Source organism: Leucopleurus acutus (genome assembly GCF_964270905.1).
Source record: "Leucopleurus acutus genome assembly, chromosome: 11".
In the NCBI taxonomy this organism is placed as follows: domain Eukaryota; kingdom Metazoa; phylum Chordata; class Mammalia; order Artiodactyla; family Delphinidae; genus Leucopleurus; species Leucopleurus acutus.
Genome location: NC_139152.1, coordinates 84,716,090 through 84,737,062, shown reverse-complemented (window position 1 = coordinate 84,737,062; position 20,973 = coordinate 84,716,090). Strand labels below are relative to the sequence as shown.

General features: G+C 40.6%; 1 protein-coding gene across 4 annotated transcripts in view; it reads left to right on the top strand.

Moving 5' to 3' along the window:
- IGF1 (insulin like growth factor 1) overlaps positions 1–20,973 on the top strand; it is a 75,757-nt gene that overhangs the window by 41,880 nt on the left and 12,904 nt on the right. For 2 of the 4 annotated variants that reach the window (XM_082851190.1, XM_082851191.1), the window contains exons 3-4: positions 12,294–12,475; positions 13,961–14,662. In XM_082851190.1, the coding sequence (XP_082707316.1) occupies positions 12,294–12,475; positions 13,961–14,119 (341 nt within the window). In that variant the 3' untranslated portion in view covers positions 14,120–14,662. Of the gene's footprint in view, positions 1–12,293; positions 12,476–13,960; positions 14,663–20,973 lie in introns of those variants that run through there. The other 2 variants (XM_082851192.1, XM_082851193.1) reach the window with 2 other exon arrangements.

Sequence of the window (20,973 nt, the reverse complement as noted above, 5' to 3'; positions counted from 1 at the left end):
TTAAAATATTTCTAAACCAACAGCCCCCTTCTCCCTGTCACTCTTCTTTATAAAAGTCATTGTCAGTGACTTGAACTGACAGCTCAGAAATGAGAATGTTTGTAGCTCTCTCCACATTCTCTTATCAGAACCCTTACTACGGGTTAAAAAGCTTCACTTCTCCTCCTATCCCTATTATACAGAAGCTGCTGCAAGACCTTGACAGTCATTTCCTCTCATCAACCTAAAGGTTTATACATGCAGTTTTCATATAAATATGCATCTAACTGACATAGTGGGGATTATGGAGACCATACCCATTAAGAGATCAATGGATTTTATATTCTCCTTTCTCGCAGGTGTGACAGGCTAGGCGTGGGGTTACAAGGAAGCAGGTACTTGCTGGAAGGCTGGAAAGAGAGAATGGAGGCTTTCCTGTTCAACAACTATGCATCAGAAGAGAGCATTTAGCCCCTGAACCTGGGCCCTGACTTCCTACTAGAGTTAGGACAGAGCTAATTATGCCTAAGTATTAACATCAGCAGTGCCGTCATGCAGGCTTCCCAAACCCAGATCTGAGCCAAAGAGAGCAGACAGAAGGTAAGTGTTGAGGGAAATAAAATATCCCACAAGCAGTTATCCTGGCCCAGTGTCCCTGCACGAAGGAGCCTCCGCAGCTATAGGACACATCAGGCCTCACGTTGCTTGCTTCTAATGAGGTCAACTAATTCTGCAACCACGGACAGGTTTCGTGATAAATTGGAAAACGACTTCTGGGGCAACTGTCTCCAGTTCTCAGAAAGAAAATTCACAGAAGTGAGTGATTGGCTAAAAGGCCAAGAAACCATTGCCTCAGAGTGGGGTCCCAGAGCAGAGCAATGTGGTCATTCACAGTGTGTTTGAGTATGTGACAAAAAATAAAAATAAAGAAGAGTTTGATTTCTCCAGCCAACATCACAAGCTGAAAATATTTTCCTTTAGTAAAATAAATAAAGGAATCAGAGATTTTTCTTGATTGATAATAATATTTGCTAAAAGCATTTAATGAGGTTTGGAGATGTAGACATGATATCAGTCCCAGATGAAATAAAGATGAGAACAGGATTTAGCTTGGAGACGAGCTGCAACCCAGCCACACCTCTCTCTCCTTATTCATACTTCACTTGCTCAATTCAGAAAAATAATATTTGGGGGTGGCTAAAACTAACAGGCTCAGTGATTTTTCCAGATTACTAAGAGACTTCTTAGCTGACCTTGAATTTGCTCTCCGGTCCAAAGCTTTATGAAATTCTAAAATTTAATAATGTGAGGAAAGCCCTTAAAGTCTCTTGGTCATGTTTAAGCAATTAAATATTAAGGGGAAAGGGAGAAAGTTATGTAGCAAAATTCTATAGAAAAAAAAGAGATAAAGGATGGTTAGACAAGTCCAGATTTTAGCTGAAAGTTCCTGAGATAATATAATCTCTGTCTAAATGAACCATTTAGTCTCAGTCGGTATACCTGCTTAATATTTTGATGAACCATACTACCACTTGCTTGAGAACTCCTTGTACAGATTTAAAAATTTTCATAACCTTAACATTAGTTTATCTTACCAAAAAAAGGTGTAGCATTTGAAACAAACATGTATATAATGGTCTTCTAATTTTGTCCTCTGGGCAGATGTTGGTTCCCAATGGTAGAGATGATGACCTGTCTGGAAGCCCATTCACATTATCAGAGATGGGATAACATGTAATTGTAGATGGAATTTTCTGGGGAACCTATGTACCAGTCCCCCAGGAAGAAGCTGACTATCACACAGAGGATTCAGATACCATTGACCGACACTTAGGAAGCTAGTGAAATAAGATGTTGCCCACATTGAATACTAGGAAATTCAGCATTCTGGTCAACAATGTTAACAACCCTCCTGGGACTGGTCACTTATCTTTTGAAGATGTGGCTTTGCAAAGAGTAATGTTAAAAGACCATGCCCCCAGAATGGCCATCATCAAAAAATCTACAAACAATAAATGCTGGAGAGGGTGTGGAGAAAAGGGAACCCTCACACACTGTTGGTGGGAATGTAAATTGATACAGCCACTATGGAGAACAGTATGGAGGTTCCTTAAAAAACTACAAATAGAACTACCACATGACCCAGCAATCCCACTACTGGGCATACACCCTGAGAAAACCATAATTCAAAAAGAGTCATGTACCACAATGTTCATTGCAGCTCTATTTACAATAGCCAGGACATGGAAGCAACCTAAGTGTCCATCGAAAGATGAATGGATAAAGATGTGGCACATATATACAATGGAGTATTACTCAGCCATAAAAAGAAACTAAACTGATTTATTTTTAGTGAGGTGGCTGGACCTAGAGTCTGTCATATAGAGTGAAGTAAGTCAGAAATAGAAAAACAAATACCGTATGCTAACACATATATATGGAATCTAAGAAAAAAAAAGGTTCTGATGTATCTAGGGGCAGGACAGGAATAAAGACGCAGACGTAGAGAATGGACTTGAGGACATGGGGAGGGGGAAGGGTAAGCTGGGATGAAGTGAGAGAGTGGCATGGACTTATATATACTACCAAATGTAAAACAGATAGCTAGTGGGAAGCAGCTGCATAGCACAGGGAGACCAGCTCGGTGCTTTGTGACCACCTAGAGGGGTGGGATAGGGAAGGTGGGAGGGAGATGCAAGAAGGAGGAGATATGGGGATATATGTATATGTATAGCCGATTCACTTTGTTTTAAAGCAGAAACTAACACACCATTGTAAAGCAATTATACTCCAATAAAGACGTTAAAAAAAAAAAGTCACCAGAGGGGCTCAATAGTAAATTTGAACTGGAAGAAGAGGGAATCGGCAAACTTAAAGATAAATTGATAGTGATTATGCAATCCAAATAACATAAAGAAGGATGGAGAAGAAATGAACAGAGCTTCAGAGATGTATGGGGCATCCAATAAAAACGTTAAAAACAACAACAACAACAAAAGACCATGCCCAGGAGTTTCTAGAAAGACTCTTCTCATCCTCATTCTCACTTCCGGGTGCCCACACAAATGAGGCCACTTCCTCATTCCTCAAAGCCTTTAGGATCCGTTTCCAAAATGAAGTTGGATTCTTTCTAGTATTTCAACAGCTCCAGCAAATGACTCTCTTGTCTTTCTTATCCTCCTAATTCACACCTGTATCCTGCCTTGATCTGGCTTCTGCAGTCCTCACAAATGGTCTTGTCCCCTGCCTGTACTCAAACCCACCTCCATACTGGTCATTTCCCCTATTTTCCTCCATCAAACCCAATGCTGATCCCTGCTTTTCTTAAATTCAATCTGATATATCAATCTTGTTTTCATATAAAATTAAATCTGACAAAGAGGAAAGACCTGGCTCTCTCATCAATCTTCTCTTCACTGTATTTTTCCCTATTATTGGGGAAAAACACTGATGTGCCCTATATGCATTGTTGATTAGAAAGTGGGTCCCCTAGCCATTTAGATAATGCTTAGAGTCGCGTTGTTAGAAGGAGTGCTTGATGTTATCCAGTACTTTGTCTATGTGAGAAAACTGAATCTCAGAGAGTTTGGGTGACTTGTGAGTTTGCACAAAGGATCTGGGCTGGAATCCAATGTTGTTTTCAGTATACCATATTGCCTTCTTTTTTACTTCCTCTCTGCATATGGCACTGTGCTAGGTGCTATAGAAACACTCCCCAGGACCTTTCAATTCAGGAACAACGCTGTTGACACACCAGCATGAAAGGTACCTCACACACAACCCAGCTGGCACTGACGTGCACACTCTGCAGTTATTTATACCATGTAGCGCTCTAACCCCCTTCTCCCTCCCTCCCTCCTCTCCTGTGTTCAACCTGTCGCTGACTCTGGCTGTTGCTTCTCTGCACTAATGCCAAGGGCTGTCTCTGCTGCTGTGGAGGCTGCCCTCCAACGCCTCACTCCCTGATGCAGGCCCGGATGCCTCTCCTTATGGGGCCTACACCTCCCAACACTCTCCCTTCAGACACGCCAGACGGCCCTGGCAGCTGTCACCCCTTCACCTGGATCCTGACCGTGTCACACCCACCCCTGGGAAAATCTCCAGATGCACCCTGAGCAAAACACAGAGGCCTGAGTGAGGAGACTGACGGGGAGCAGGGCCCCTGAGAACACAGGGCAGGTGCCAAGTTGCAAAGAAAAGAGAAACGATAGACTTTAGAGTGAAACTAAAAATAAAGAGAATGTGTTTTAATACCCCTTTGGCTGATTCATCTTTCTGTGGCACCAGAAAGAAGGGCGTTACCCCCTATTCATGAATGCCTTATGTTTTGCCTACAAGGCCTCTCTTCCCACATCTGAAAGAGTAAACTGACAGTAACAGTGTAAGTATAGGAGATAATGCTGGTGGCATGGCTACAATCTCCACATTGGAGCCGGACTCATCTTACAATTTCCGTCACAGCCTTTCTCAAAAAAATGAGATAACTCAGGTCCATATGTGCGATTCCTCAACATCCCTTCTTATTCTCTCTTGTTTTGTCTGTCTTCATCTCATTCAGGCGTGGGTCCAAGATGGAGTAGTGATTAGTGGGCCTGGTGACATTGTACACTTGGTGGCTGTTTATTTCCAAAGCATGGTTGGCAGGAAAGGGAGCCTTAGATTTCAGTCATTCCAGAGAAGGAACTAAACTCTAATTCTTAGCCTACCATGAACTCTGCATAATATGAGCTTGTGCCCTAAAGTGCATCAGTGAACAAAAAGAATGTCAATGGCTGTCAATAACGGGAGACAAGCAGATATAGAGGAAGAAGAGAAAAGAAAGAGGAGAGAAATACGTATGCTGGTGGAAAGTGATTGGGGAACCACCCTGACCATGTATTTTGCCCACATCCCTCCCATGCCTTGCAGCATTGTTTTGAAATAAGTGAATAGATACTAATGCTGAAAAGCCAATTATTTTAGCCAGTGGATTATTTGGGAGAAATCAAAGGTAACAAGAGTTCAAGATAAGCCCATATCACTTGTGTGACTTAATTGGAGGATCTGTTCTCATAGAGTTCCTATTCCAGATTAAAAATATTTAGGACAGTCTATACAACATAAAGTTTGGATATTCTTTCAAAGCAACACATATTCATTATTTTCATAGAGAACAGTCCTCCTTTATCTAGAAAGGCCATCTTTTCAACCAAACTTTGGAAAGGATGCATTTTTAAGAGGAAGAGAAGAAAAGGAGGAGACCTGCCCAGCTAGCCTTGCTGGCCAGCTAACTCCATAACAATTATAAGAGCTAACATTTATTTAGAGTTTATTGCATACCAGACATTGTGCAAAACACTTTATATGCATTCTCACTTAACCTTCACAACTGTCTTGGGAGATACTCTTATGTCCATTTTACATAACAGGATCTGAGTCTTAGAAGAGTTGGTGCCTTGCCCAAGGTGAATAGTGGATAAGTGGCAGAATCCAGACCTGTCTGACTCCAAAACGTGTGCTTTTAGCCACTCCACACATTGCCTCCTTCACTGGTATGACAGATGTCACAGGCAGATCATACTCAAACCCTGCAGTATGTTCTAACTAATCGAAACTATATAACTGGAAAATGGTAGCTAACTTATATAGCAGGCTCAACTGAAATAATTCAAACATAAAAATGACCTCCTGGCATTTGATTATCTTTTACCTTAGACGTTGATAAACCAAACCATTCCCTCAGGACAACATTTCTGTCCAGCAAAGCATTTCTCTTGCCAAAGTATAATTTTGTTGGCTACATCTATCTCCTCCAAGGCCTGGAATCAAACCTAAACTAGTAAATTGTGCTGACCTGGCAAGACGCTCGCCCTCCAGGGCATTGTATCAGGCTAAAGTAATACATCACGTTGCTTCCCACTCTGTCGGCCCATTTCTCCAAAGAGCCCTAAAACGGTAATGTTTCTCCTCTGAATCTCTAGTTTTCTTGCTCATCAGCCTTGCGCTTTAGCTCCCTGGGCTTTGGGACAGAGGCAGACCGAATAGCACTAGTTTCACACCTGCCCTTGAGTTGGGGCTTCCAAAAAAAAAATGGCATATTTGAAGAAAGGGGCAGCCCCACAGAGCACTGCTTCATTCCTTTTAGGCCCAGAGATACACAAACATTGACTTGATTGGGTAACAGGAAGACTTTGGTCTTTGGGTGATGGGGATTTAGAAGCTGAGAAAGAGTTGCCGGGTGATGGGGGTGGCGGCAGGTCAAACAGAGCCGCGATTCCTAGAAAAGATGACCTCGTTCAACTGAGAAGTAGTGGGACCAGCAGACACTGGAAATTAAAAATTAACACAGGCTGAAGTGAAACTGATGACTGAATTTGATAGGTTTTCAAGAAAAGTTTATGACATGCCGTTCATAGAAGAGAGGACATTTTCTGTGTTCACTTTTATAAATGCCAAAGGCCAGTCCTACTTGCAAAGATCTTCTGCAGAAAAGCAGAAATGTGCAGAGTCCACTAGCAACATATAAGGCAGGCAATAGGTATATATTTTCAAAAAAGTTCTTCACAAACAATCCTATTTTTAAAATGTTTTGACAATAGTTTTGATACTGACAGTCAAGCACTTCATTCCCCAATATGTGTTCGAGTATGTGTGTGTACATACTCTCGTTATTCTAAATGCATAGTGATGTGGATGGTCTTACAGTAGTGAAGGCATCTTTCCATATCTTTACTAAGCACATGAACACATATATCTCAGTATTTGTTTTAATGCAAGTTGATTTCCATAGAAATTTTTAAAGGTAAAATATCGATTCATCAAAAGACTTTAAGTTAATGAAAATCCTATGAATTCAGGAAATATCAACCATTCAATGTATTACATTTGGGGTCTAGGTAATGGTCCTATCACAATTTTCCTTATATTAGGAATTCATGATAGGAGTCCAGTTTTCCACATAAAGCCATAAATAGGGAAAGTGAGAAGTGATTCTCACTAAAATGGACACAAATTTAAGATTACTCACATTCTACTCAACTTTCCTACTAGTATCCCATGCAAAATTATGTCAACTGAATGCATTTTTATTAGATTAGGTGGTCCATGGAGCACTGCTGCCTAAGAAACTAATCATTCTGAGTTATTCTAAATTGTCAACAGGTCTGGAAGTTATGGATAGATAGTTGGTGTAGGAAACCTAACTGGCTTCTACAGATATTAACTATGGTATTTGATTGTGTGATCAATCTTAAGTTAATCAAAGTTAAATGCAACTTCATTTTTTATTAGTTAATAATCCATTTGCGTTTTCTACCAGACACATAATTGTGTATTTTCTAGAAATAGCCCTGGAAATACAACTAGAACTGTCTTACTTCTTTTTCCCTGCTTTCAAAACACGATCAACTTTAGAACCTCCCCCGTTAGCAATTTCTAGAGAACTTATAGCCCTTGGAACGCAAAGAGTAACAAGTGTATATCTTCAGAACTGGATATTTCCCTATTTGGAAAACGTTTTGCATTTTTTATTATTTAAATACTGATTCTTCAAATCAATGTCTCCTGTTTCCAACAATAGAGTTAAAATAATTAAAGGGAAGCTTTCTCAATAAGCAAGAGGGGAAGTTTCAAAGGAGATTAAAGTTGAGTACAATGTCCCCACTGTATCCCCAGAAATCTATAAAGAAACACAAGCTTATGTGGCACCAATAAAGGTAGTACATATTTACCAATGATGAATGACCAGAGCTCTTTGCTCTAGAAGTGATGACCCCAGTTAAATCTCATTATTATGCCTTTTCCTTCAGAGATGGAGGGAAGCAAGTTGCTTGCATCCATGACAAAATGTGAGACTCAGCTAATTGGCATGGTTTTAATGATGCCAAAAGTCTGCCCCAAACCCTTATAACTAGCAAGTTTGCCCTGAAGATTATTGAATTACTCCACTGACCATGCATTATTTAAAGGGAAGTGCTATTATTATAGAAGCCAGCTGTTTAATCATTGGAATTCTGTCTGTTGGCCAACTTTCAAGATACAGCCGTACAACTTTCAAGATACCGTGATGACACTTTATGTCTGCTCATAGAGGACTCAAGGCCTAGGTTAGGTGGTAGCCAACTTGTCTGCTAAGCAATCTTTGGTTTGCATGCTCTGGAGCAAACCTGCTGAAAAATAAATACACAAATATATAAATTTCCAATGTCAAGACTTTGTCAGCAAGGAAAATTCTGTGAAATTATACCCATGCCTAACAGTTCACCCTAACAGTTGAGTGAGTATATGGACACTTCATAATTGGTATGACAGAACTCTGGGACTATACCTAGTTGTAGAAAGGACTATCCCAGTCACCTGTCTTTTGTCACAGAATTGAGTACAGAAAAATGTTTTGAGCATCTTGGGGAACTCAAGTGATAAACAGAAAACAAATTTTAACCTTCTAAGTTAGAAAATATTTGGTTTTCTTTCTTGAAGACAGTGTAAAAGTGGTTTCCAACCATAGTGAATATTTGGTTGGCCTAGGTGAGTTTTCTTCTTCATTTCTTTACTTATTGCAGATTATTTGGAATAGAAAGGACCATAGCAGTCAGACACTGTGTTCAATACAGGAATATGCTCTTAGGATCTCTGACAGGTGTTCATATAGCCTTTACTTAACTGCTTCCAGCAATGGGAAGTTCATTACATTTAAAAGAAGTCAGTCCCATCTTTAACACTCTTAAGTTCAAATTGTTAGAAATTTTTGCTTATATTAGTCCAACATTTGTTTCTTTTTCACCTACCAACTCCGATTCTGCCCACTGGAGCATAATTACCTAGTGCTTAATGAGGAGTTTTTAAAGGCAAGGATGGAACCGTTCACTCCATCTCATTTAAAAATTACTCATAATGACAATAGCTGCAATTCTGAGGTCATTAAAAATTCCTATTTTTCTCAAAATTGATACTGTAGCGAATTATTTTACTGTTTTCCTGGTAAACCACATTGCATCATGCTCCTAGTTTTAGCCCATAGCAAGAAATATCTTTATTTTGGTTCTTGAAAAATAAGAAATATGAGGCATTTGAAGATAAAGGGAAAAACTTTGACCTTCAACTCTGGCCTCTCAATTGTTGAGAAATGATTTTTTTGTTGTTAAATATCTTTATGTAGAACCAGAAGTCAAGTCTATAAGACACTTCAAAGGGTCAATTAAACTTTAAAAGGCAAGGTAAATACTTGTTATGTTCATATATTTTCAATGAAGTACAATTAGTCCATTGTAGACATCATGAATAGACAAAGTAAAACATCTTTCTAGGATTGTGGTGGTTAGAAATAACTGGTAGTTACATTTTTGACAAAATCCAAGTCTGTAATATTTTGACAACATTAAAAAAAACAGATATAGACATAAGGTAAACTTTCTTTTTAGAGCATTATGGAAGAGTCCTAAATTTCTCTGTTCTTAAAGTCATTGATCTATGGACTAAAAAAAGCACAGCTATTTTATAGACTGAACCATGGCAAACTCTGAGCTCATCTAAGAGGTGACAAAGCAGATGCCTGGTGTGTGCTATTATTGTTTGCTGTGCTGATGATTACTTTCTATCTCTCAAGAGGAAATAGTCCTGTGGCGAGTTTCATGGCTGTTGACAGTCACCAAGAAGGGAATATGTATACATACAATGTTTGATGCTGTTCTGAGATGAAGGTTAGTGTCCTTCTCCAGTGGCAAGCAAGAAGCTCCAGAACCTATGGAGTCTCAGAAGGAAGATAACTTTAGAGACGCTTGAAACAGAGGTGCTAAATAGGTCCCGGAATCACAGAGCCTATCCCTCTCCATCTTCAACCCATAAGGATGAAATTAGTTGTTTCTAAGTTAGCCGAGTGTGAAGGTTTCTGGAACTACTCCTGCCACATTACCTCCAAACATCAAATTACTATTCCAAATTCAACAAATGAATCGCAATCATGTCCCATCAAGAAATGCATCGTTTTGGCAAAGAGCAATCATTACCTGCGGTGGATGACAGGGACACTTACCTCAAAGTAGGCTGAGTCACCTTCCCCTCTCTCCCCACCCCAAGAGAAAACCAAAGTGTATCAGCCACTCTCCACTGGCTGACCCCTTCAGCCTCTTGAAATAGCCACTTAGCAAAAAGTATGCAGAAGTCCTTTGTGGATTACAAAGAGCCATGTAAGCCTATTTGTGTCTTTATTCTAATTTATAGTTCCAGGAAAAGATTATAAAAACAAAAAAAAACAAAAAATATTGTTTACATTGCCCAAGGGACCAGATAAGTCCTGGCTTGCCAGGGCCCAGCTGGCGAGCAGAAGCAGAGAGTCTTCTGCACTGGTTGATCCTCCAATGGCAAGTGAAAGCACCGTTGAGGCTCCAACTGAGACCAGCTGCCCGGTCCCTTCCAAATCCCTCAACCATGAGGAACCCACAGGGTTCGCCCTGAACGAAAGCAGCACACCCCACCCAAAGAGACCACAATTGAACCCTTGCTAAGTTTCTACCCCTAGCTGCCCGAAGAAGGACAATAAACCTGCCTTACAGGGAGGAAGCATCCCCAGGTTCCTGTGCCAAGCATCAGGAAAACATTTGGATTCTTAGAGGATGCCATGAACAGCTGGCCCCTCGAGCCGCAAGGCAGCCAAACTAGTTTGGTAGCAGGCCATGACCATGGGTCTGATCTCCCCCAACTAGAGAGTTCAAAATATACATGGAGATTTTGACTTTCAAAACTCCATCCTAAAGTACAGTATCATTATTATGTGAACGTAAGACTTTTTATTTAACATATAATGCTGTCTTCTGTGTCAGGAATTTAAATTGAACATATGTCACGTTGATTAATTGGATCCTTCTGGCTCAATAGTTCACAAGTTTTCTTCCATGAAGCTTGGACATCAGTGGAGAAGACTCAGGCCCTCCACCTCCCAAGGGAGGTAAGGGAGACAGAGAAAGCCAAGATCCAGTCCCCTGCCCTTGCCCAAGCCACAGCAGTTTCACTTTTGTCTGTTTTATATACGGGTATATAAGCAAGATTTGGTGTAACAAAAGTTCTACTATGACAAAAAGTTTACAAAGAATTCAAGTACGTTTTAAGTTCCATGTAAACTTGTTTTGCCTCCTTTTTACTTCTAGAGCCAAGAAAAGTGTGTCCAAATCAAAACAAAACAAAATAGAATCAAACTAAAACCTACTTGCCAAGTAAAGAGGCCTAATTGATTTGCAAATATCAAAAGAAATTTGATTCCTGGTGTTCCCTCTGGGCAATCAGAATGAAAAATGGACATTTAGTTCATTCTGTCTCCGTCTAGTGGTTATTCTATAAGAAAACAGAAATGATGGTTCTGGTCTCTCTAGGGTGATAGGAGAAGGGCCCTATCACATTGGTATTGTCATCAGTTCCAAGTTCCAAAGCTTCTGGATGCAGTCAATAGAGAGCCTGTCTCTTCACAGACCCTATATGATCCTGGAAAGCGATGTTCTGAGGAAACAAACCAACATTTATTTAGGACCTGCTAGGTGTCAGGTGATATGCTAAGTACTTTTCATACAGTATGTCATATAATCCTCAAGCAATCAGTACAAGGAAAATCTTATTAACCCCACTTTACAAATGGGTAAACTGAGGCCCAGGAATGACTTAAATGACTTGTCCAGAGTCACACAACAGGTCTCCCAGGCTCTATGAGGCACTTGGGCTTTGCCAGGAGTAGACCCGAGTTTGAATCCTGGCTCCACCACTGCATGAATGACCCTGAGTGAGTCATTCCCAACTCTGAATTTCGGTTTCCAAGTCTCGGTTTCTGCATCAGTTAAGTGAGGAGAACTTTCCAGACTTAAAACCCCTTTAATTCTCAGTCTGATGTTATAACAGAAGCAGTTAAGCCAAAGAGCAAACATCTGAGCCATCCTGCAAACAAAAACCATGCAGATTTGCTAACAAGATTAAGAAAATATAAAACATGCTCTTTTAATTAATATTCCTAGCAGCCTCCCAATTAAGTCAACATATAAGGAAAGGTGAGGATTGGGTATAGACAAGATCCTTGACTACAGGTGGCTAAGAACTTGAGGAGAATTAACACAAATAAATGCACGATGAGTGAGGTATTGCCAACGAGTGTGGCACCAACTCCAGGAGACATACTGGAGTCCAGAAAGATCTAGGGGGTCAGGAATTGTTGGAGGAGCTTCAAGAAGAGGTTGACTCACAAAAGTGTGGGTTGATGAGGTGTGGGGAGAGGAGAGTCTTCAGGGGCTGGGTGGAACTGTGGAGATAGCATATTATCCCACTCTAAAGCCAGGCCTCTCTGCGTTTGATTGGAACAGACAAGCCCACGGGGTATGGCTCGAGCAGTCGGAGGGCGCCTCAGACAGGAATCGTGGATGAATGCTGCTTCCGGAGCTGTGATCTGAGGAGGCTGGAGATGTACTGCGCGCCTCTCAAGCCTGCCAAGTCAGCCCGCTCTGTCCGTGCCCAGCGCCACACCGACATGCCCAAGGCTCAGAAGGTAAGCCAACCTGGGGGGGGATGGCCACCCCTGCGAGATCTGTATCCTATCCATGTGGGTGAGCCAAACAGTAACTAGGTCCCATAGTCTCCTGGCTCACAGGTCAAAAAAGCTCCATTCTCAACTGAGAGGTCCATCCCTTACATCACTCCACATTGTAAACTCTCCCTTCCACTGCTCTGGACCATCTGATCATCAGAAGACGGTGGAGAAGAGTGATTAAACTTGGGCTTTGGTATCAGACAAAACTGACATCCTAGGTTCGCCAATCACCAGCGGAGAGCCCTTGGCGAAATAATGTAACCTCTCAAGCCCTAGTTTCATCAGTAAAGTTGGGGTAACGGTACTATCTACCTCATCAGGTTGTTAATGTGCATGCAATGCTTTTCACATGCCTGCACAAAGTAACTGTTGGACAAGTGTTAACTTCTGTCATAACTGCATGAATAAAGTATGTGACCTTTCAAGTCCTGGTATTCTGCAAAGGTGCAAAGAAAAAAAAAACACTCTAAAATGGGAACTAATAGAAATTCACATCCAGTGGCAAACATAAAAGAAAATAAAAACAAAATAGAAAGAACATAAAAACAAATAGAAACTTCTGTTTGGCTCTAAGAACACCAAAAAATTTCTAATGATCAAAATCTGCAGGTGTCTCTTACTAAGAGCTAGACTTTAAACAAGCCTTAGAGGTACTATCTATGCCATCAAAAGTACATAAATCATCTGATGCACATTGATAACTTAATACATTTTTGTTGAATGAGTGAATGAACAAGTGAACAAATGCATATACGTGACTACATTTTAGTGATTTAAGTAGAAAGAATGAGAACTAAAGAGAAGGTGAAGAAAATGAGGAAGGATGAATAAGGAAAGTAAAAAGCTCTCAGGTCTCCTTGGGGACTCTGTTGACAAAAAAAGAAAACAACTTGAGGTTTTAATCTTTGGAGTCAAAACTTTGGTATCAGACAGAAGGCACAAGATGAGAGACCAGGAAGTACATAATAACACCTTTGCTGCTTCCTGGTCCTAATTTGCAGCTGAGGCTGGAACAGGGGGCTTAGCAGAGATGCGACCCCAGGGAGCCACCTTGAGTGATGCAAAGGGACTAGGCACAACCTGGTTCACAGAGAACACAGTAGCCAGAGGATGAGTCAGGAAGCAAGCGCCACAGAAATAACTTTTAGGTGAATGTGGCTGGAAGGTGTGCTTGAGGAGATGAAGGCAGGTTAATTCTTTCTCTTTCCAGGTGACACAGTGCCTCTCAATTTCTAGTTGGGGGTGGGTGGGTGGTGTCAGAGATGAGTCCCAAAGTTCTGGAATATCAGGTCTAGTGACTGAGGTCCAGACACCTCTCCAGCACCAATGATGTCTTCTGCATCTATGGAGCCCAGGCATTCTGGGCTGACTCAAAGGCTCTGTCTCCTGGGACACCAAGGGGACCACCTGTTCTCAATGCAATTATTTTTGTGATGTTTACAGTATCAGCCCCCATCCACCAACAAGAAAAAGAAGTCTCAGAGGAGAAGGAAAGGTGGGCCAAAGAAACATCCAGGAGGGGAACAGAAGGAGGGGACGGAAGCAAGTCAGCAAGCAGATGAAAGGAAAGAAGAAAGAGCAGAGGAGGGAGACTGGAGCTAGAAACTGAACACAGGCAAGAAAGGAAAACGGAGGAGAGAAGGACTAAGACAGAGGCAAGGAGGATGAGAGAAAAGCAGACAGCGAGAAGCAAGTGGGAGATGCTATAGAGGAAATGAAGAAAAGTAGGCCCGCTGGAGCTAGAGAGCTCATGTGACAGAAGGAGGAGAAACGGAGAAATGTGGAGAAACTAATAAACGTGGAGAAATGGAAAAGGAAAATGTCATGCCCAAGAAAGTGCAAAGAAAGACAGTGGCAAGAATGAAAAAAGAACAAAAATTATGAAAGAGGCAAATAAAACAATTCCCCTCCCCACCAAAAAAACAAGTAAAATAATTAAAATAAAAATCAAGGCTTTTATATTCATTTTAAAATTTTGTGTGAATTTTACAAGAATTTCCATGTCAATATATATCCAGAGTTAAATATTAGCCCCAAATTCTCAGCAAGAGTGAATTGTGTCATAAAAGTTCCCAGATTTCCTTTCCTACAGTGTCATTGGAGGCTGCATTTCTTAGTCAAGCTCGGGCCAAAGGGCACCCAGTATTTGCCTAAAGGCCCATGAGGCCTGAGAGCTTACCTATGAGAGGAGGTCACTGAACTTTTCTGTGTGCACTTTGGAATCAGACATAAAAGATGTATTAGTGTGATAGGGCTGCCATAATAAAGTGCCACAGACATTTTCACACATTTCTGGAGGCTGGAAGTCCAAGATCAAGGTGTTGTCAGGGTCAGTTCCTCCAGGGACCTGGGAGGGAAGGATCTGTTTCAAGTCTCTTTCCTTGGTTTGGAATTGGCCTTCTTTTCTCTGTGTTTGCACATCATCTTCCCTCTATACAAATCTCTGTACCCAGATTTCCTCTTCTCATAAGGACACCAGTTATATTGGAGTAGGACCCATCATAATGACCTTATTTTCACTTAAATATCTGTGTAAAGACCCTATCTCCAAATACAATCACATTCTGAGGTACTGGGGGTTAGGACTTCAACATATGAATTTGGTGGGGGACACAATTCAGCCCCAAACCAAAGACTTCTGATGTTTGACTACTGCCTTGTGATTCCATCACCTATAAAATTCTCTCCCTCCCCCCACCCTCTCTCTCATGCATGCACACACACACACACACACACACACACACACACACACACACACACACAAATCTAGATTTTTAGACTTGAAGTCCTATGAGTTTCTGCTCCATGGAAATACTAGGGCCATGTTATGTTAGAGCTGCAAAAATCATTTGCTTCAATCCCTTCATTTTGAAGATAAGGATACTGAGATCCAGAAATGGGTAAAGACAGGCTTGGGTTCTAAGCCACCCTCCTCTGGCCAACAGAGAACAGCATACAATCAACAGGGACTAAGAAAGAATTCCAAAAGGAAAAGATAGGGTGGAAATGGCCACATGAAGTCTGCTACTAATTTAATATTTTCCGTCAGAAGGAAGGGGATGAAAGAGAGTAAGAGCAGTAGATTTTCCTGAGGGTAAAGAAAAGTCAAGTAGAATCACAGAATTTGAGTCTTAGAGATTTTCTCCTTCAGCTTCCTTGATTTAAACAGTAGGGTTAGGGTCTTCATAGATAATAAAGCAAAAAGCCTCAAGATCATGCAAATTGTGAATTATAAGAGGTGAGAGAGGGTACAAGAGAGAAGTGCTCAGCCAAGCAAATGATGACACTTGGAGTAAGAGGATGACAACCAAGAAGTGAAGCATTTCATCGAAGTAGCCTACTTTGAAGATGTCATGGTATAAAGGAACATTCATTCTACCTGTCCTTCATGCCCCAGCCATGCTTTCTACTTCAGGATCATCCTTCCTCCATGGGTCACTGAAAACCCAGGATATATAATATATGGAGATGCCCAAGGCTCAAGCCAGGAAGGAGGAAAAGGTCTGATCACAAGCATGTCAAAGCGCCACATGGGAGCCAAGACACTGCTGTTATGGTTGCAAAGTAGGTCCTGGCTTATTAGAACAGACAAAAGCCAGGCTGCTGCCTGAGGCCATCTGGCCAGCCACCTTATTCAGGAGATGCCCAGTTCTCCTTCTGATACATACATGCTTTGGAACCAGCCTCAGGCATAAGCCAATACCTACTGTTTCTACCACCTGAGAGTAACCCCACAAACAGCGATGGCTTTTCAAGGGACCACAGTTTGGTAGAAGAATTAACAGTTCATGTCCTATGGAAAGATTTCTTAGAAGATTATCCCTTCCCTTTTTCCTTGATGACTGAATCAATGTCAGTTATAACACAGGGCTTTGGATAAACTATAGTTATACCCAATGATGAACTTCATTCAAGAAAATGTAAGGCAAAGACTTTAAAAGAAAAAAAAGGAATAGAACTTTCTAGTTAAAGAATGCTTAACTACCAGACTATTAGTTAAAACCCACTTCTTTTTACAATGGGTTTTATCAACTCTAAAGCAGTCATATTGAATGCCTACATGTGATTTCTCAATAATATGAATTAAGTAAACAGGAAGAATCTATTGTTGTCTTTCCATCTTACCCCTTCTAGAATCAGTACTAAGCACCTAGTGATACATGGCATATAATGATGGACGAAAGGATGGATGGACATGTGAGTGATATAGGGAGGGGAATAGTATTAGAGACATAGACCATAAAAGTAAGTAGCACTGCTGAGATGAAATAATTCTTTTTGTCCTTGCATAAGACAGTGAGGCAAGTGCAGCGTAAAAAAGGGAAGGCAGAGGAATTGTGCTTGCACAAGTCTTGCATATTTGGAATTTCCTACTCTAGCCAAAATTGAAATCATTCAAGAACCTACTGCTAAAGGTGGCAACTGGTTGAGTACTTTACAGTGAATGTTACGTTCCTATTCGTCCCCGCAATGCTTTCTTGAAGTGAGCAGAGTATTAATCACCATTTAAAAGCCCACTGTTTCAAATGTTTCTTTTAGGGCAAATTGATGATTGTGTGTAAAACTATCAGGAATATGTAAGGAATCATGATCCTTAAATTATTGAAAATATTTTTATTTAGTACCTATGATGTGCAAACCTCTGTACAAGGCAGGAAGGAGAATTATAAAGATTGGAGAGACAATAAAACATAGTGGTTAAGAGTACAGAATCTAGAACCAGACTGCCTGGGTTCAAATTCTGGCTATTTCACTTAATAGCTGGATGGCCTTGGGAGAATCATGTAATTTACCTGTGCCTCAGTTTCCTTATCTGCCAAATGGGAGTAATCATTGAATCTACCTCATAGAGTTGTGAGGATTTATTGAGATTGTGTGTGTGTGTGCATACAAATATATATTATAGTGTTTAAAATGGTGCCTGGCACATAGTAAGCACTATTAAATTTTTAGTTGATACTATGTTACTTAGTTCTTAAAATTAGAGCCATCTGAAAAAGAAATAGGTCTCCTCAAGTAGGAGCGAGGCTCCTATTAACAAAAACTTCAAGCTCAAGCTTACCAACACTTTCTAGTGACATGGTAGTGTGTTTCGAGCATATGATAGGAAAAGAGAACTCGATGACCTAAGAATCCTTCCAACCCAGAGAACCCCAGTTCTGTGAATTATTCCAGCTTCGGTGGAAGCTCGGCTGTCCCACGTGAAGAACCGTTAACTTTTATTTTGAGGTCATAGAATGAACTTTCAGAAAACCACCATTTTTCTCAACCAGTTAAAATCAAATGTAATATGTGTTTTCATTTCATGGTGCCTGAGGAAAATTTAATTGTAGCATGAACTCCAGCTCTTACTAGTTTAAAGTAAAATTGCCAAAATAAATAAAAATGTGGGATATTTCCGGGCTCACACAGCTTCCGGGACATTTCAGTTTCTAGGGCTGCCGATCCGGTGCCTCTCACAAACATTTGATCTTCTTTCAAACATCTCTTGAAAACAAACAAAACCTCATATAGCTTGTAATGTGCGTGCTGTTAGGATGTAAGGGTGGAAAAGAAATGAGCTCCCGAAGAGCCCCTCCCCTACTCTCTCCTCCATCTCCTGTCTCCCTCCCACGATCACCAACAGGAAACAATGTTTTCTTAAGTAAACTTTGCAATTTCTCAAGTCCACTTGCATCCATGGGGGAGGATGAGGTCTATTGTCTTTGCTTGCCTATGTGAAGGGAATAGGGCTTTTGGCAATATTTACTAGAAAACAACAAGCTGACTTTTAATCCAAGGGCAAAGTTGATAGTCTGGAGTTAAAGTGGAAGCCTTTGGTAGCAAGGAAAAGGTAAATCATTTTAGAGGAAGCAGAATGCCGTTTATGAGGTTTGAAATATCCACTATAGAATTCCTCAGTGATTAAAAGCCCAGCTACTGAATCCTTGGAAAATCAGTGACAATATGTATTGACCTAGGCAAGATAAGTTCACTTTAAAGAAGGAACAGGCAAGGTTAGCAAAGGTTCTTCAGTGGCCACTAAACTTCCAGACCTGCAAGGTCAAAATCAGCTTCTCCATCCTCAGAGGCCTAACTGAAATCTGAGTACCTTTCCCTGATAGCCATCTATTTGGGACTCCTTCTTTAATGGGACTCCTTTAACAGCCTTAGTGCTACCTCATTTTTATCTAGCAACCAAAAGAGATGGTTTAGAAATATATACTCACATTTAAATTCAAGTAGAGAGAAATGGAAATTGAGAACAGCATGGAAATTATGAGAGATGTGGGACAACGGGTCTATGAGTCCATGTCTGGTACTTCTAGAGAGAAGAAACTTCTCACCGCACTAGGAACTCAATCATAGCTCAATGGGCCATTGCTAGATAAGTAACAAGAGCTAGAAAACATTTTCCAAAATTTCCATCTATATTTTATTCACTAATGTGGTTACAGTTTTAAGACCCATTGGTCAGAAAACTAACTCTTTTGAAAAAGTAGAGGTTTGATAGAAATAAGAATGCTAAAAGTCCATCCAACTAATTTTAATTCTAAATACCCTTGTGGTAATTTACAATCTGTAGTTAACTACAGCAAATAGTTTTGAAGGGAAGGAGATTATTTTCTCTTCTTTGCTTTTTCTCTGTGCGTGTGTGTGTGTGTGTGTGTGTGTGTGTGTGCGTGCGTGCACGCTGGGATTCACATGCCAAAATTCTTACAAAATTCTGTGTAAAATATATAAACATTCACGTGGAGCTTTCTGTCTGGACAGCTCCAAGAGGTCATGTAATCAAAGACCAACCAGCTCCGCCATCCATGAAAATATGATGCACTATTTTCACAGCTGTAGGTAACAATTATGGAAAGACAAAAATTCTAAATGATTACAAGTAAGACCATGGCAGGTTGAGGGTTCGGCAAAGATTCCTAATCAGTTGACGATTGTAGACTTGGGAACATGTGATATTTATGTCATGGTATGAGTGTGGCAAGCTTGAATCATTCATGAGGCATTGGAGGACTAGTAAAAATGAAAAGTATAAAGGAATCAATAAATATATAGCATTATTTTGTCAGTATTGGTTGACCAAGGCCACGATTGGATGGCTCTGGTTTGTCTCTGTCAATAATGATATTTGTTTCCTTCTTCAAAAAACGCTTGTATGGAAGTAAAAGTACTTTTGGCACAATGCAATGATTCTGATTTTTTTAAAACTGTATACACGCATGAATTATTCTTGCACCATTTTCTGTCTTGGAAAAGCACTGGCTGGCACCATGCATGTTTACTCTTATATGCTGAAGGCTCCCATCAACCTCAAACAGATGCAAATCACTTTAACTTGTCATTGTGTTATTTTGTTCATCCTAAAAGTTCAGAAGAGCCTTCCAAACTTGCAAAATTTCTCTCAATTCAGTGAGGAGGAAAATTCAGAACACAGTATTTGAATGTTCTGCCCAGATTTGTCACACACACAAAGAATGAGTGGAAGAGGGCAACACCCTTTCCTACTAATCCTCTGAACTCATCACTATTGCGTTGAAATGACACTAAAAGGTAACAACCCTGAGCCTTGCATCTCCCCAGAATATTATAATATAAATTACCACATACATGAGTTTAAGTACTCCAGCATATGTTGTATGTCAGATGAAACAATGCCATTTTGGAGGCTTAAGAGAAAAAGAATAATCAAATCCAGTTTTTAGGTAAAAATGTGCTGAATCTTTAGTACATATCAGTGAAATTGCTAGAATCTGGTGTTCCACTTTTTTAAATACCACAACATTTGAACCTTTCAGCAATTCCAAAATCAACTCCCCCTGGGAAAGATACTGTGCTTAAAGTTTTTTTCTTAATTTAAAAATGTAAAACAAACACAAACAGCTAACTAAACAGGCTGCCCATATAATCAACAGTCTAAGCAGCCCTGAAGTATTTTACAACATCCTTCAAGACTATTAAAGGCAACATAAATAACTATTGCCAGCAAGGGAAAATACCCTTCAGATTTTTTTTCCCTTTCCTTTTTTTTTTTTTTTTTTTTTTTGGCTGCATTGGGTCTTTGTTGCTGCGGGCGGGCTTTCTCTAGTTGTGGTGAGCGGGAGCTACTCTTTGTTGCAGTGCATGGGCGTCTCATTGCGGTGGCTTCTCTTGTTGCGGAGCATGGGCACTAGGTGTGTGGGCTTCCGTAGTTGTGGCACGCGGGCTCAGTAGTTGTGGTTCGTGGGCTCTAGAGTGCAGGCTCAGTAGTTGTGGCACACGGGCTTAGTTTCTCTGTGGCATGTGGGATCTTCCCGGACCAGGGCTCAAACCCATGTCCCCTGCATTGGCAGGCAGATTCTTAACCACTGCGCCACCAGGGAAGTCCCTCCCTTTCGTTTCTTTTTTTTTTTTTCTTTTCTTTTTCAGGCTTTTAAACCATTTTGGTAGTTTTTTTTTTTTTTTTTGAGTAAGTTATATGCTTGGAATTG